Here is an 18,521-nt window from a genome sequence, read left to right as displayed (position 1 = left end):
TATTCATATATTATGATATAACTGATAATAATATATATGATAATAATATATATTACATCTCCTTTTTTTAAATAAAGTTGATCCATAAAACAACATTTCAGAATTATAACATGTAGAAATAAAACCACCAGAGCATTTGCATTAGAATAACAAAGCTTTGTTAAACCAAGACAGTGTAAAAACTAATTTCATTCTAAGCTGATCTGATATATTTTTTAATAAAAACTGCCATTTATCATGCAACGCTCTGGTATTGTTAATCAATGGATTTACATGTAGTAACACATATTTTAATAAGCTATGCTCATGCATTGTAAATGAGTGATTTTAGTAGCATATGCAGCACCAACATATTTTCTTTCAATGGTAATACTAGCTAATACACATATCTGGTATACATTCTTTTTCAGACATCTAACAAGCTGCCAAGAATAATAGCATACCTTAAAGGGAGAATACTGTGGTCTGCCTTGACAGGTTGCAGCCTCATGCCAGACGTGGATTGTCTGCCCTTGGATTGGCCAGGCTGAACCTCTGCACATGAGCTGAAAAAAACACACACTCATATAAGTAAAATAACTATGTACATTTCACAACAGACTTAAAGTGTTTTTTGTTAATTTTATTGTGATGCTTTGAATAGTTTTTTAGTTCGTATAACCATCAAACTCTTCATCATGATTGTCATCACCACCAGAACCACCATCATCAACATCAACATCATTATCATCAACATCATGATCATGATCATCATGATCATGATCATCATCATCATCATCATCATCATCATCATCATTTATCATCTCCATTATCAATTCATATGTTGAATTGTTATCTTTACTACATGTGTTTTTACTATTTAATTATACATATTTTATGATTTTCATTAAACAAAACTAGGGCCCTGACTGTATGTTTAAGGGGAAGCCAAATTCAGCATGATTCAATAAAGAAATTTTCGCATTTTTGTTTCATAGGAAGTTTTAAATGAAATTAGGGATATATTTTGAGCAGAATGGCAGGTAGGGCCTCCCTGCCATTTTAATGCCCCACACTTTTAAAGTAAATCCCAATTTATTTACAATAAAGCTATTTTTTCAGGAAATAGGTGGCTCTGCCAATTTTTACCCCTCCCCCAACCCCGCCAGACCCTTTTTTATAGCCTAACTTAATCCCTACAAATACAACTTGTATAAAATACTGGACCCAGATTAAATTTTCCCAACATCTTTCAACCTTTCAAACAATACCAAGTACTGGTACTGGTTCCTACCCTGAAAAAGATATGAGAGTGTATGCATTTCCCTGAGGCGTTTGACATTTAAATTAATCAGTCTAGACTGCACATTCTTCCTTTTAATATTTAAGTCGTTGTTGTATTGGTAAGACATTGCAAGAGTAGAGCCTTACATTACTTAAGCATAATTTAAGTCAATTCATTCAAAATGTTAGGACCTGGGAACATATTGTTAACTTTTTGGGTGGAAAAATGGCACATTTTGTCTGAGGGAAGCAGCCTTTTAGGATGGCAAAAGATAAACCCTTACCAGAGCAAGCAAACAATTATCAATAAAATTGAGTCTTGCTGTGAGAAAACAAGATGTAATATAAGTTTTTTAAAGTATCGTACCACATTAGCCTGTGCAGTCAGCACAGGCTAATCAGGGATAACACTTTCCGCTTGCAGGGCCCTCGTTTGGCCGTTTTTGGGCCGAAATTTGGCCCCATTCCCTCCTTAAAATAGTATACTTTTTTCCGCTATTTCAGCTAAAAATTCCCCCCTCCAAATGTTTGTTTTTTTATTATACTTTTATACCTATGTTCCAGCTGGTATCGTGCTATTAACCTTTGATTTAATGTATATTTATGTAAATTACATTAAAATATAGCAATTTTAAGTGTTGAATGGTTGGTGAAAAGATCGTCTAAAATTTCCCTTTTCGTCCAAAACGACGCGAAATTCCCCCCTGTAAGGGCCCCGACTCCAATTCCCTAAAGTATAGCAAGGGCCCTGGCTTGTATGGAATTTTTCATTTGAAGAAAGTTCATCTTAACAAAAATCCAGTCCTTATGCAAGTTAGTGTCCTCACAAAATGACCTGTGCAGACTGCACTGGCTTATCTCGGACAACACTTTAATCACATGCATTAAGCCCCCTTTTTCCAGAGTGTTGCTCAATTAACAAGAAACTTCCTACCTTCCACATCCTATGCCTGAGTCCAAATCAGAATCTGAAACAGACATCACCATGGTTACAACTTACATCTCAGGTGGTTGAAAGAATCACACATTTATCCATTTTTGAATTCGAAAGAAGAATCTTAAATGAAAATTTGCAAATTGTGTATACATGAAATATCACTAGCTTCCAGCCAATAACGATATTAATAATGATTATGCATAAAAAGTATTTTAAAAATTCCTAAACACCAACTTGGATAAGACAAAAAATAGATAACACTTGTTTCTTCAAGTACAGAAAACAGTTACACCTATGCCACATAAGACAATTTCTGGATATCAAGCTCCTATCGCCACCACCTTGAATGCACCTGTATAAAGTTCATAATTCCTTAAGAACAGTTGATCAAGGTCAGTCTGACATCCCTTTTCAACATTCTTACAATGATTATGCTGTCATTTAAAAACTAATGCAATATATGAGGCCCCATCAGTAATAATACTTTTGTTAGCTATTTCCTACTGACCCAATTCAATGTCGCTTAACTCAAGATTTAAATTAAACAAGATGTGTTTGTGAAACACAATGTCCCCATATATGACGTTTGACCTTGAAGGATGACCTTTACATTGACCCTTCACCACTCAAAATGTGCAGCTCCATGAGATACACATGCATTTCAAATATAAAATTGCTAGCTTCTATCTTGCAGAAGTGACATAACATTAGCAATTTTACCCATATTTGACCTTGAAGGATGACCTTGACCTTTCACCATTCAAAATGTGCAGCTCCATGAGATACACATGCATTCCAAATATCAAGTTGCTATCTTCAATATTGCAAAAGTATTCATAAAATAAGCGATTTGGGCCACATATATTTGACCTCTGACCTTGAAGGATGACCTTGACCTTGACCTTTCACCACTCAAAATGTGCAGCTCCATGAGATACACATGCATGCCAAATATCAAGTTGCTATCTTCAATATTGCAAAAGTATTCATAAAATAAGCTATTTGGGCCACATGTATTTGACCTCTGTCCTTTAAGGATGACCTTGACCTTTCACCACTCAAAATGTGCAGCTCCATGAGATACACATGCATGCCAAATATCAAGTTGCTATCTTCAATATTGCAAAAGTATTCATAAAATGAGCGATTTTCGCCACATATATTTGACCTCTGACCTTGAAGAATGACCTTGACCTTTCACCACTCAAAATGTGCAGCTCCATGAGATACACATGCATGCCAAATATCAAGTTGCTATATTCCATATAGCAAAAGTTATTGCAAAATGTTAAAGTTGGCGCAAACAGACCAACCAACAGACCAACCAACCAACCAACAGACAGGGCAAAAACAATATGTCCCCCACTACTATAGTGGGGGGACATAAAAATTGTCTTTTTTGTCAGTGTCTGCTTGTCTCATCAATGAGTTTTATTAATTTGACACTTCAGTGTTTTTTTCACTTATAGGGGAATGGTGGCGGGGCCCGTCCAAAAGGGAAAAATGCGTCGTTTTTTTGGAAAAGGGGAAAATTAAAAATTTACTTGTTTATATGTAATGATATTTTTTATATTAATACACATGTTTGTATGAATATAATATTCACAACTGAATGTCTTTGTCTTTTTTCTTAAAATTAAAATATATATCAATGATTTTTTCAACATTAGTTTCAGACAGTTCAGCCTTCATGCACAGTCTCAGTTTTCTTAGCCATTCTGAGTCTAATTGGGATCTTTTAAATCGATAAAATGGCAAATTTTAGCAAAATTGGAATGATTTTATCAACAAATATTGACACAGTATAGATACATAAGGCCTTTTCCTGGCCATTTTGGGAGAAAAATGCAATTAATGTGAAAAGTCCACTGATTTGGGAAAAACTATTTAATATAACTCTTTTTTTAATAATTCTAATAATTCAAAATTATATAAATTATAGTTATATACTTTGTTAGTTGTTTATGAAATAAATTTGAGATATATTTATCATGATTATGAGACTGTTCTTTCTCAAAAAAAAATAATATATATATATTTTTTTTAATTTCTGGAGGGGATTTTTTTTACAAAATAGGGGAAAAACATATACTCTTTTTTAAGGGGAATGGGGCCGAATATCGGCCCCAAAATTGCCATAAAAAACACTGCACTTGCTTATTGATAATTGGTCAAAAAGAAATTAAATTGCCTTGTGTGCCACAATAAATTGTTTTAAAATTGGCAAACAGCAACATGCAACTTCAATTATGCAAATTTAACAAAAGGCAAACACTCATTATTAAGCCTTTCCTTGAGAGAGTTTAGTGTGCATCTTTTGTATCTGTTTTACTTTTCAGATATAATAGATTTGAGCTCAATTTTAGATGGCTGTTTGTTCTTAACAGTTAACTTTTACATAATTCATGCAGTCTTCACGCTTTGAAACCACAAGTCCGACAGCCAAGAAAATGTGAATTGTTTTCGGGCTAGTAGAAATTGAGTAATATAAAAATAGTAATATAATATATATGCTTATAAAGAAAGACTTGTGAACATGTCACCTGCTACTAAAATTGGATTATAATCAGGAAACTGGAGCAATTATTGTGAGAACTGTTTATGGGGTACTTCCTTAAAGCTGCAATTTAAGAAACAATACAGGATCCAAAAGGTACAGGGTGCTGATAAAAAATTAGAAAATCCTTAACAAAAAATAATAAGTAAAATTGCAATAACACATTCAACACTCATTCGAGTACTTCTGTTAAAATTCAAAAGCTTAACCATCAATGCAGAATGTTTAAACTGGATTTGAGGAAAAAAACAACTTTTTGGCCTTTTATTATGTGACCCAATAAAGGCTGTATGATCTGCATGCAAATACCTTCATTTTGAATGTTTTATGTATAAAAAAAAACACATGCAATACAATAACCTTTTCATACCCTTTATAGGACACAATCGCGTAGTGAATTATCAACTATCAAACAGATTTTTACACTTCCATATAATCTGTAATTCTATTTACATAGGAACTCAAGATGGCAGGTATCATGAATAAAAACTCCAGAATGAAAACCAATTTAATCACAGTCAATTATTCATGAAGTTTCTCAATTACTTTTCAATACTAAGGCTTTTAAATATCGCCTATTGAAATGTTAGCAAATCATTTGAAATTCTTCAAATTCAAACTATGCGGTTAAGCACCAATTGACTACAATTGTAGTGGAATTTTTGCTTCACAAGAATATCAATAGGGCATTGATAAAATGATAAGATTGACTGATGTAAACTACACCTAAACCTGACCTCACAAAAGCGTTAATTCATAAAATGCTGCAAAGTTATAAAAATTATAATTTAGCTATTACCATAATTTGAATGCCATAATTTGAATGTAATGTTCATTTGAATGTAACCTTTTTAACAATTTGTTTACAGATCTTTTCAAAGGTAAAGTTGACCATTAAAAGAAAAATGAAGTGAACCATTTTTCAATCTTCTCTTTATAAAAAAAGACATTCATGGCTTAAATTTTCTATTTCTAATGACAAATATAAAGAAATCAACTTCTTTATGTAATAATAAGTACATTTGTATAATTTAAAACAACAATAAATAAACTTCTGAAAAAAAGGCCATACAAAACAGCGTAAAGGTAATGGGAAAATATTTGAAATGATATTATTTTAAGAATACACAAACAAAATGTCGCATATAATGAATGTAAAAAAAATCAGAACATATACAGGCATTTTTCACCTGTATCTAGAGAAATTTAAACAGACCCAGCATTCCCAAAGCAAAACGGTAAAATAAATTCCAGATTTAAATAATAAAATTTTGAATGTGCTTTGTTTAAATAAATACTAAATGATTATTAAATCTCAATTTCATTTCAATAACATCTAACAAAATGTGCAACTATTATCATCATCATCATCATCATCATCATCTCACATCATCATCATCATCATCATCATCATCATTTTGGTGGTACACTACAACAATTAGGCATTTAAAAAAGATAAATTTAAAATGATACACATGTATTACCTTGCTGACTGCTCCTGGAAACCATGACTGTCGTCTGCTTTACAGATCTGGTATCCATGGCAACATAACCATCCATCGGCAGGTCATTGTCACCATGACAACACTCAACATTCTCACCCTGTTCACAGTCATCATTTTCACAAATTTTGTTCACAACTTTAATAACATTTGTTTCACCACATTGACCTGTTTGATTATCACATTGATTTTCACATTCGTTGTTGATATAACCCGCACTATCACATGGACTCGCGCGTTTATCACAATTATAAGCACCTTGGCTGCATTCAGCCACACTTTGATTCTCGTGTATCACAGTTTCACAGTCCCTGTGAGTAAAATCTATCCCCTCGCTTTCACATTTGGGCAAGTCAACTTCCAAAGGGTCAAAACATACTTTCAATATTCCTGGCACTGCTGTAGTGTCTTCACTGTTTATATGTTCAGAATTACTCACAAACCTGTGCTTTATATCATTAATCTCATTGATTTTCAGCTCGACTTCGTAGTCTGAGGTAACAGCTGCTGCTACTGCAGAGGGCCTGGTAACATCTGGATCAGGATGCCTAGTTTGTGCCTCGTCAGTGTCTGAATCACTCACTGCACTCGTATTAGTTACTTTCTGAGATGTCTGTCTGTCAGAATGTTTCCTATTGCATGTACTAGCACTACTGCCCGGACTAGAATCTATCGCTGGACTTTCACATCTGCTGTTTGTGCCTTTGAGCAGCGAGGGCAAATAATTCACCTCCGCTATCTTTGAGGTTTCCAGCCACTCCATGGAATCATCTCCCTTTTCATTGGAACTTTTTGCCGGGAAATCTGGGCTGACCATTTGCCGAGTGATTCTCTCGAGAACTGAGTCTATTTTTAAATCTGACTCGGCAAGTAATGTATCAATATTTACAAGATGCCCTTCATTTAAGGGCGACTTTGGTAAACTGTACTGCTGCCTATTTCTTGAAGTAGGAGAGGCAGATTTACTCACCCATCTTCTTGCCTTGCTTTTGTTCTCCTTATTGCCTTCATCGCTCCCGTTAATCTTTCGTTGTATGATGATTCGTTTATGTTTCTGTCTATGTCTGCTTCTTTCTTTACCCCTTTCAATCATGTACTCTTGTAAGTCTGTACTTGTGTCATGCTGCAAATCTGTATGATATTTATTATTGAAGGGGTTTAGCGGAGAATTCTCGTTCAACAACGCGTTCAAGTTTTGACTGTTCTGCTTGAGCTTTTGAGTCACAGTCAACGGCGGGTCATAAATTCCATGAGTTTGACTTGTCAGCCTTAAAGCATCCTCTGATAATCTTGATCTTGGCCTTGCATAGTAATGAAGTTCCACATCCCGGCTTGCATGTCCAGATTTGGAATCAATCTCACCAACAGATCTAGCACTTGATGGGTTTGAACGACTCGTGTTTTCCTGGAACCACACGTGGTTACGAGCATTTAACAGTTTCTGGCCACCTTCCCTAGCCTTGAGTCTACGAGCGAAAGCGTGAGGATACCTCTTGTACAACTCATGGCAAAGGTCCCGGCCAAGTTTCAAGTCCATCGGTGATGTTGACAGGTCCCCATAGGAGCCATGAACCTAACACAGAAAATAATGTCATGATTATATCCTTGAACTATGTCTACAGAAATGTATTAGAATTGTGACTGTATTAATTCCTTGAACTATGTCTACAGAAATGTATTAGATTGGTGACTGTATAAAATCCTTGAACTATGTCTACAGAAATGTATTAGATTGGTGACTGTATTAAATCCTTGAACTTATGATAATAATGTCTACAGAAATGTATTAAATTGGTAACTGTATTAAATCCTTGAACTATGTCTACAGAAATGTATTAGATTGGTGACTGTATTAAATCCTTGAACTATGTCTACAGAAATGTATTAGATTGGTGACTGTATTAAATCCTTGAATTATGTCTACAGAAATGTATTAAATTGGTGACTGTATTAAATCCTTGAATTATGTCTACAGAAATGTATTAAATTGGTGACTGTATTAAATCCTTGAACTATGTCTACAGAAATGTATTAGATTGGTGACTGTATTAAATCCTTGAACTTATCATAATAATGTCTACAGAAATGTATTAGATTGCAGGTGACTGTCTTAAATCCTTGAACTATGTCTACAGAAATGTATTAGATTGGTGACTGTATTAAATCCTTGAACTATGTCTACAGAAATGTATTATATTGGTGACTATTAAATCCTTGAACTATGTGTACAGAAATGTATTAGATTGGTGACTGTTACGGATAACACTGATTACAAACTTAAAAGCCCAGTCACATCTAAAGGTTGATTGATTAAATTAATTGGATTGAAGAACCTTAGAAATTGATAATAAAAAATCCTATTTTAATTCCATCCTTGCATTTCTAAAAAAATTTGTGACTTTAGTTCTATGGACATTAAAATGGGTAATAAAGTGCAAATATGGATAAAAGCTTTAAAATCCAAGCAATTCTTTATTTATTGTAATATTATGGAATAATTTCCACTGACACAAATAAGTTATGACTTTCATTTATTGTATATCAAATTACTGCCTGAAATAATCCATGTTTAAATCTTTATCACATTTTTAGTAGTTCAATATATTTTAGTAATATTGTTGTAATTAATTTGTCATCGAGAAATATGATACTAAAAATTCTTAATCCCATGGTTGCCTTTTTTGCCACAGAAATGCTATATTTTTTAGATATAGCTGCAACAGTTACTCTAATCCATGATCAATACACTATCAATTTGTCTGTAAACAATAACACCCACACTTTGAATTGACCGAATTATTCCCTAAGTTCTACAATTCTATTTTAAGACATTATCATTTCTGTCATGTTCATGTACCTGTACTTCAATTAACAGGTCATTGGACTTGTGAAATGTTGATTAAAAACAATTGGTAATACTTTCTCTTTACTCACTTGGCCATTCAGGCTGGCAATAAATGAATTGTTTTTGCAATGATATAAACATTAATAATAATGTCATGTTTTCATAAGCCCTGATAATAAGCATTACCATTTATTCCAAACAAATTTCACCTTAAAATTTCAACCATTAAAGATATGGTCGATTTTTCAACACTTTATTTCCAATAAATTATTAAACTTTTTTATAGGTCTACAGTATACGATCCATAAACACAATACCAATTTCTTATAACTACTCACTACAATATTTACTGTATTTCTAAAATCAAAATCAGTTATTTACCTAGTTTAATTGTCTGAGAAAAAATATAGGTTTACAATTATAACACAAATTTACACTGTTACGCTGTAATGCTATTTAACACAAATTAGACAAAAATAAGTATTACTATAAAACGTCGACCCTTTTAAAGAAAACTAAATAAGTTTTCATATACATTAAAATATTATCAAATGAATGAATAATACCTTATACATGAATGCATAATTACAATCTCACAAACAATTAAAATAAGCACAGTTTAATTAAGCATTTGATCCAAGGTCATTTTAAAGAAAACAGATGATAAGCAGTTTTTGGATACTTTCTTGTAATTATTACTATAAAATACAAATTTAAATGGGTGAAGATTAACACCTTTAAATATCCTGTTTATTTAAGTATTTACACACACCTTTGAAGTCACGTAGGGGTGAATAAGTAGCAATTGGAGAATGCTTCACTCATGAAATTGTTATTAAAGACAACAATTCTATTGCGGTTTAATTGCCGGGATAATTCCCTAAGCAAACATGAAATTGGTCTTCTATAAACAATACCTCTGGTATGAATAAATGAAAGAGATTATCAAGCAGCTTTCAGATTGGCTTTCCTTTAATGATATGATAGTTTGGATGGCTTTCTTATCCCTTACCCTTTTTTTTGCTTTTAATTTTTAAAACAGTACTTTACAAATATGGAAAAAATACAAATTTCTCAATTGCTATTAAACATTACCAATTTAAGGTTTTATAACTGAAAATGCAACATTTAGTTAGTTTCTCTAAGCAGCTTCATTATAAGCTTGAACCTAAGTAAATATAATATTGTCAACTTGACAACGCTTATTTATCAATTGTAATTTATTTGTGAGCAAAAAAAACAAACAATTTCCTAATGCTAAAACTACAAGACGCACATTCTCCCTATTTCAGGATTGTTCGCGCAAATTTTTCCCAATAAGGCTGGTACTGGTACTTTTCCCAATAAGGTAAACAACATCGCTGATCTGATGAATTGTTCTTAAAGTTCATTATTTAAAATTAATTGTTAATGTCATCACTTCAATGACTTATTGCATTGCATCAATAAAAATGCCTCATGAATGTTTGAACTAATCACTATAATCAAGTACAATTAACAGCATTTCATGGATTGTGAACCACACCTGCTTAAAATAAATGTACATATATATTCCTAATCGGATTTTCAATTGACATGCATTAATCCTTTATTAAGGCTTTTCATTTAATGCTTGTTATAGGGAAGTGGTAAAATTTACTTTGAAGCCTAATCCATAAAAATACATGTACATGTATATCAATTAAAATACTTGTTAAAAACAAGAATAAAGAAGGAACCAACAGCATTAAACACAGTATTTTAATGGACACTGGGATTTGACTTATCAGAGTTTAAATGTATCCTCATTATTATCATGATCTTCAGCAGCAGCAGCAGGAGCAGCAGCAGTAACACAGCAGCTTTTTGTTACTTTTAATTATCATCATGATTACAATATCAAAATAATCATATCATCAGTAAATTATTATAATTATATTATATTTCTTATTTGATGCCAGTTCACAATTACTACACTTGTTGATCATAAAAAAGTATATTAAAATTTTGCAAAAATACATGCAGCTGAAGAAGTTATACATAATCTCATACATTTATGATTCCGTTATCTAAATATATATATTCAGTAAATGGTACTATTTTGTTAAATACTGTATACATATAATTTAACAGTTGGTGAATTGTTAAAAAGATGACAGTGTGATACCACATTTTACTTACTTAACTCATACAGCTTGTTTAGTAAATATTTACACTTTGTACCATTTGCATACAACTGGCATATAATTTGGCACGGTTTCACAAGCCAGTTTTACAACAAAAACTGTCTCCACAAAGGCTGCCATCTTATCCCAAGTCAAACAAAAGAGTACAGATAATAGCAGCAGATAGTAGGACTATCTTGTTTGACATTCAGATGGTAAACATTGCATAGTATGTCCACGTTTAAATGGGAGACCCATAAAAATGCCTTGTGTATGTACAAAGACAAGCAGAATCATATATGAAATAAAGACTTGGAGTTGGATAACTGTTATATGAATTTGACTGATCATTCAAATAAATAACCGAAATAAAAGTTCTGTTGAGCTAACTTAAACTTTCTTTGGATAAAAAACCTGTTTATATGACACATGTTTATGTGTACATGTACGTAAATTTACTAATGGAGAAAACAGTACCACAAAAGCATTTATTCACATGTGTGGCCACTGGCATTTTTACAAGTGGGAGTTACTAAATCAGTAAAATCTAGTTATATAATGGTACAGTCTCTACTATTTGTTTAGATAAACAATAATAATTACCACTGTTATACAAACTAAATAATAAAAAAGCAGGCCTTTCTTAATGCAGAACAGTAAAATTATAACAAACAAGAGCTGTCTCCATAGGATGACATACATGTATGCCCCCAAAAAACGCTTTGATAGAAGTTACGAGCATTTTTCGAAACCTAAACTCAGATTTCGAAACCTAAACCCGGACCCTAAGTTCAAGGTCAAAGGGGTCAAAATTTGTGTGCATATGGTGTGCCTTGTCTATATACACATGTGTACCAAATATAAAGGTTACATCGGAAGGGACATGTATAGAAGTTATGCGCATTTTTTGAAACCTAAATGCAAAGTGTGACGGACAGACGGACTGACAGACAGACAGTGCAATCACTATATGCCCTCCTTCAGGGGCATAAAAAATGTCATGACATAATCAAAATATATTTGGCGGGCAGATAAAAAATATCTTTCTCACCCCTTGCTAAAATTTTGTTTTATCCAAATTTACTTTAGAGCATACAGAAATGTTTTATGGTATTTAATCAAGAAATTTAAATTTGTAGCAAAATATAATTTCCTTTAGCCAAATAAGCTAATGTGTAGCCATTGGCTACTTTGGCGAACGACTGAGCAAGTAAAAAACAAGAGCCCCGCATAACGGGTGCCAACGCTTGGCTGCGGGTGCATTTTTTAATAAATGCAAGCTAGTCAGAATTTTTTATTTTTTTTAGAGGTCACAGTGACCTTGACCTTTGACATAGTGACCCAAATATTGGTGAGGCGTGTAGAACTCATCAAGGTGAAGCTACATATGAAGTATGAAGTTTCAAAGTTGTACATGTAGGTGGAAGCACTTTGATTTTATAGCCAATGTTCAAAATCTTGACAAAATGTCAAGGTTTTAGCACGATGCGGACGGCGGACGACGAGATGGCTATGACAATACCTAAGGTTTTCTCCGAAAACAGCCAAGCTAATAAGTTTTATCTCATTAGAATTCTAAATAAACACACAACAATAAAGCGAAAATAATTTGTAATAATTTGTCATTTATTGTTTAGGAACAATATAAGACGAGAGATAATTATTTAAAATATTAAGCAAGGGGTAATATTCAATATTTAAGTTGGACTGGGTTAAAAAAATGTTTTCTATTTTATGGGTACAGCCTTAAGTTAGTGAAATCTATTATCATAATGCATTAAATTACAAAATATTCTTTCATATCACTAACATCAGTAAATTATTCACATACCGATTAAAAAAACAACTTTTTAACTCTTTCAGTGCTGGAACCGAATTTTGAAGGCCTTTGCAAACATTTTGGATCCAGATGAGACGCCACAAAACGTGGTGTCTCATCGGGATCCAAACTGTTTGCTATTCTGATAGTATTCTTGGAATTAAATCGAAGAAAATGCTAATTTTAGAAATTCAGCAGACTACATTTTAGCAGACGACAAATTTCCCAGCATGCAAAGGGTTAAAAAACTTTTTAAACAGAAATACTTCTGTACCAGTCTGCCATCAATCGCAGATGTAGGTCTATGAGACATGGTTGAAAGCCGAGCTGAATTTGGCTCACTGTGGGACACGGACTCATGGTGTCTTCTCCCTACACCACTCTGGTACCTAATGTCATATGCTGAACCCATGTACTGTTACAGGCAGATCTCTTTTCTGGCACCCTGAAATTACAGATAAATGAATAAAAATCAATTAAGTTTTTACAAATGTAAAATCTAATATGTTTTTTTCTTTAAGAAAAGGAACTTGTAGCTTAGGAATATCTTACTCATGCAACTTATAAAGCCACATAAATACTCAACATCAACAAATATTTTGTAAAATATTTCGTAAAGTAAAGTTAACCCATAAAAAATCAGTGTTCCTTTACCTTTATGCTCTTTTTTTTCTGTGTGACAATATTTTTTATATATACATGAATTTCCCGTAACAATATCCATACATTTATGAGCCAGCGATTAATAGGCTTCGGGCAGCTCATGAGAAGTACATCCTGCTTACTAAGCTGCCAAAAGACAATCTGACATTCGCTTGTAAGTTTTTGAATATCGTTGTTGGAAATTTACATGAAATATATTGTTACACAAACAAATCTCGTTAAATCTGTGACCATACCACATATAGCGTTGAACTTTTGGCTATGGCTATAAGAAGCACTGATTCTTTTATGTGTTAACTTTATTTTACAAAATATTTTACAACATATTCGTTGATTTTTAGCATTTATGTGGTAATCCAGTCACAAATGTGCCTAACCTCTACAGTGTATGTAAGAAATTCAAAATTATTTAAATATCTGATTAGCGACACACATAATGCACTGATACAAGCGATATGGTACCAGAGCTCCAGATAATATGCATAAAGGCATAAAAACGAATTAAATTTCTTAAATAACGATTTAGATTTTAAGTCTTTGCGTACAGTTAAGCATTGAAAAAATAAAACACAAATTCAAAATGTTCTAACGTGCATAAAACTTCCTGTAGCAAATTATATACGGTAAACATTTCATCCCGGTTCTGATTTGTCTAGGTGCTTGAACAATCTACAAATTTAAGTCAACGTACTTCAAGCGTTTGCTGTGAGGAATAGAGCCACAGCTAAGAGTTAGAACTCTCGAAAGGCCAAACAGTCACAATTCTACTCTCCTATTATTGCAGGCGAGTCAGTACTGTGCATTGTACCTTTTTAATTACACTTTATGTAATTTTCATACACAATTAAATAATATACTGTATACATATTCAACATGTCATTAAAAATAAATGTTTAATATAGTTTTTTCATACGACTTTAACGGCAACCAACTGGCCATTATGACCTAAGCAGAAGTGTCAGTTACCGTTTTACATCAAAAATAAAAATGGCCGCCCGAAGCGGTGTATCGAAGCAAGAAAGGTAAGAAAAAGCCATTTCAGTGTGACAAATCCACCCTGCATGCATTCTTTCAATCAGATTCTCAAGAAACAAATAACCAAACACGGTTTTGTCAATAATTGATGAACTTATAAGCTCATGAGTAAATGACTGTGAATCTAAAGCGGTTAAAAAACATTCAGGTCCAGTGTCCGGGAGAACTGCTGAGACATGGAAACAGCAACAGTCTTCACAAATAACTTTTTGGAGCAGTGCCAGTGGACATTCGGACCAATAAGGGTAAAAAAATCACTGGACCAAATGACTTTTTACTGGACTGATACAGTTATGGGATTTTGACATTAACGAATCTGTTTTATATCTAAATCTACTATTATTTTATTACGTTTTACTGCAGATAACAACTTGTTTATTGGCATGACCTTATGAAATAAATATTAAACAAATGTAGATTGGTCAGTAGTTCATTTTCTACAAATTAAGGACGCTAACTATGGCACCGAAAAGCACGGTGTTTAAATCAGAAAAGTTTGGAACAGTTTTTATGGGTCAAACATATCACAATAAAATGTTCAATGTATCATGAATTAATGAATACAGACAAGATTATTAGTTTAAAAGTGGCATTTATTAAAGGCATTACAAAACACGTGTTATTCAGGTCATTTAACCTTTTAATTCGAAAATGACAAGAGCGTTCTATATGAATGAGACGTCATTGCGCAAATCCGATGCGCGCTAGTCATAGACTCATAATCATCCGGAAAGTTTACTTTCAAGACACTGTTTACAGCTGCCGTGGTCAGTTACATTTTCGTGTTTTATTTTTATTGTTTTCTTTGTATTTCATTACTGAATATGAAGATTTCATTACTAGATTTCGACATTCATTTTCATCCAAAATTGACTGGACCATCGCAGTGCTCCAGCCAGCTTTTCAAAATAGAGGGGAGATTCCCCAAAAAGGGCACATTTCACGCGTACTTTTGGAAAATAGGGCATTTGGTTATAAATATACTTAAGTATATACTTTGGTTATACTATATACTTATTAATTGTAAACATTAGTGCATTGGATGACTTCACCAATTGTATGCTGTTCCTCATTTTGTGTAATGAAATTGCAATAAATATATTACTATCTACATTGGCGCTAAGGAAAACAACTTAGTAGCCAATTTCCTAACCGACTTGGGCTAGCATCGGACTTCACGCATTAGAGATATGTAGATATCATATTTCTTTCCGGTGTGTGTGTGAAGGGGGGGGGGGATTTTGATGTTTTTTTATCACCTATCATCATTGAATTACATGTTAATCTTTCAGGTTCCAGTTTCAGCATCAGTGATCTTTTAGAAGAAAATGAAATGAAGAAAACATGAAATAAATTCAGGGGTTTCACTGCGTAATGAAATAAGGTCACTTCCAACAGCCTTACTGTTGGGCTAGCTCTTTACAACGTGGTTAAAGTGTCAGACTACCACTCTGGAGGTGGTGGGTTCAATCCCAGGCCTGAGCTCAGTATTTTCACATTAATGGCGACGAGGCAAAAAAGAACTGTGAATGCGGGAATGGGTCTGAGCTGTTTAATGGTTTCTGGGAGGGCCATGCGGATGCAAGACATGCTGTAGCGGGCGTGTCTGGGCCTTGAAACATTAAAAGGGGGAGGAGTGTAGTGAAATAAGGTCACTTCCAACAGCCTTGCTGTTGGGCTAGCTCTTTAGCGACGTGGTTAAAGTGTCAGACTACCACTCTGGAGGTGGTGGGTGCAATCCCCGGCCTGAGCTCAGTATTTTCACATTAACTGGTTCAAAAAAACGTTGCGACTTTCACTACTTAAATTCGTTGCTTTAAATAACTTTGAGCCAATGCTTGTCCACAATAATAATATTAATTAAAACAAAAATCTATATTGACAAATTTGAAGTCTAAACAATGATCAATGTCACCATGAAGTAGCATCCAGTCTGGAGATTAAAATGAAACATTGTTATTGTTAATAATAGGATATATTTATTTCACAGCACGTTATTTCAACTAATGTCAACAACGTTGACAGTTTTGTTAGGTCGCGAAAATATATGACAATATCAACATTACATTTTACTTGCAGAGTGATAAATCCTCTTTCCAAACGAGTTCTTTATTTGTTGAAATAACAACTGTCTGCCCCATTCATGTTAAAATTCATCATGATTGAGGACAGACAGTGTTTTAAAGTTCAGAAATAAAATCCAAACACAAATATGTTTTCCATGCCGTAATTTCGGACTAAAAATTAACTGCATATTCGCATTAAAAAAAGATGATTAATTTTCAAATGTAAATAGGTATTTTGAATTAAAAATCACTATTTTTGCAAACAAAAAAATATAGCCAAAGAATTCAGAAGTTTAAAAAAATCAATAGTGCTGAGTTTGATTTCATTCGAGTGTTATTGTGCCTAACCAAGCGTGACCTCATAGATAATCTTTCACAGCATGTTACTATCGTCTGCAACAAAAGGCTAATTAGTGATCTGATAACAAATCATGGCCTTGGGGCTTGTTTTGGTTCACAATGTGTTGACTTAATTCACCCCAGGCAGTCATGTAAGGGTGTTATCTGTGTATTCATGTTGATGTTTCTGGCGATTTATATGGCCTGAAAGCAGGAATTTAGAGATTAAAAGGGCATTTGACAGAAAAATAGAGGGGCGCTTTTTAAGTGGGCAAATTTTAGAGGGGCGCAGCGCCCCTCTTTTTATTGCTAGCTGGAGCACTGCCATCGGACCAGTCATCTGTAATTTTCAACTGGACCGTTGGTAATTTTGGTGGACCTGGTCTTCGGTCCAGTGGCTAAATTCGAACACTGCAGCAATACCCCGGGCTTGAATTAATTAATTCAACAAATAAAGAGTAATATAAGAATTAATTTTTTAAATGTAGGGGTAAAATAAGAATTTGACCAAAATGTTATCTGGAGCTCTGTTTGGTACACCTTAATCATCTTAATGTAACAGTAAATTTGTTTTAAATTTGTATTTAAATTGATTTCTGATTTATTTAAAACATTAAAAAAAAATGAGCAATTTATTACATAATTTATTGTTGTTTTTTTTCAAAATTTTAATACACATAACTGACGTGTTCATGTATTATTCAACAATGAAATAAGGTTATCAATAAATAATCAATAAATTGACATGATTGCACAAAAGTGTGATCTGCATCGAACTTGAGACAATGCATGGAATGTCATGAATATAAGTAAGCAAAAAATAAACAAAATCAAAAATGCATACCCTCTTACAGTAATAATCACTATTAAACATCTTATTCCAGGTTAATTTTGTATTATAATCAACACAGGTAACAATCGTATTTTCATTCCTATTTGCGCTTTGTGTAGTAACCTAATACGTCATCAAGGTATGTGCATCGTGGAACTTCTAAAGCACGTCTATTTCCGTACGTTATAATAACACTTTGTGATCGGCTCGAGTACACCAAATTATACTGCTGCGAATTTTAATCGAAATCTAACATGCGGTAATATGATTATAGGTGCTACCTAATTTACGGGCAAAAGCTTTTAAAGGTTTTTTGATAACCATGTATTTTTAATAAATATATGGACATGATTGTGTTCAAAATATTATAATTGTTGCAATAATTAAGTAATGCATCCAAAAAAATCAATCTTAAAACGAGTTACATGGTCCAAGCTTAAAGATCGAGCATCTTAATTGTTTTTTTTGTTTTCTATCCACAGGAATTTATAGCTGGTTCGGTGTCTGTGGTATAGTGGA

The 18,521-nt window shown here is 33.2% G+C and overlaps 1 protein-coding gene across 1 annotated transcript in view; it reads right to left on the bottom strand.

Moving 5' to 3' along the window:
* The window catches only part of LOC127838814 (uncharacterized), a 33,894-nt gene extending 15,764 nt beyond the window's left edge, over positions 1-18,130 (bottom strand). Inside the window, exons 1-5 of the mRNA XM_052366813.1 lie at positions 18,015-18,130; positions 13,342-13,512; positions 6,242-7,832; positions 2,198-2,231; positions 444-545 (exon numbers count right to left, since the gene is read on the bottom strand). Of these exons, the coding sequence (XP_052222773.1) occupies positions 444-545; positions 2,198-2,231; positions 6,242-7,832; positions 13,342-13,479 (1,865 nt within the window). The 5' untranslated portion in view covers positions 13,480-13,512; positions 18,015-18,130. The remainder of the gene's footprint in view (positions 1-443; positions 546-2,197; positions 2,232-6,241; positions 7,833-13,341; positions 13,513-18,014) is intronic.
* Positions 18,131-18,521: the final 391 nt, after the last annotated feature.

Source organism: Dreissena polymorpha, chromosome 7 (genome assembly GCF_020536995.1).
Source record: "Dreissena polymorpha isolate Duluth1 chromosome 7, UMN_Dpol_1.0, whole genome shotgun sequence".
In the NCBI taxonomy this organism is placed as follows: Eukaryota; Metazoa; Mollusca; class Bivalvia; order Myida; family Dreissenidae; genus Dreissena; species Dreissena polymorpha.
This window is presented reverse-complemented; position numbering and strand designations above follow the sequence as displayed.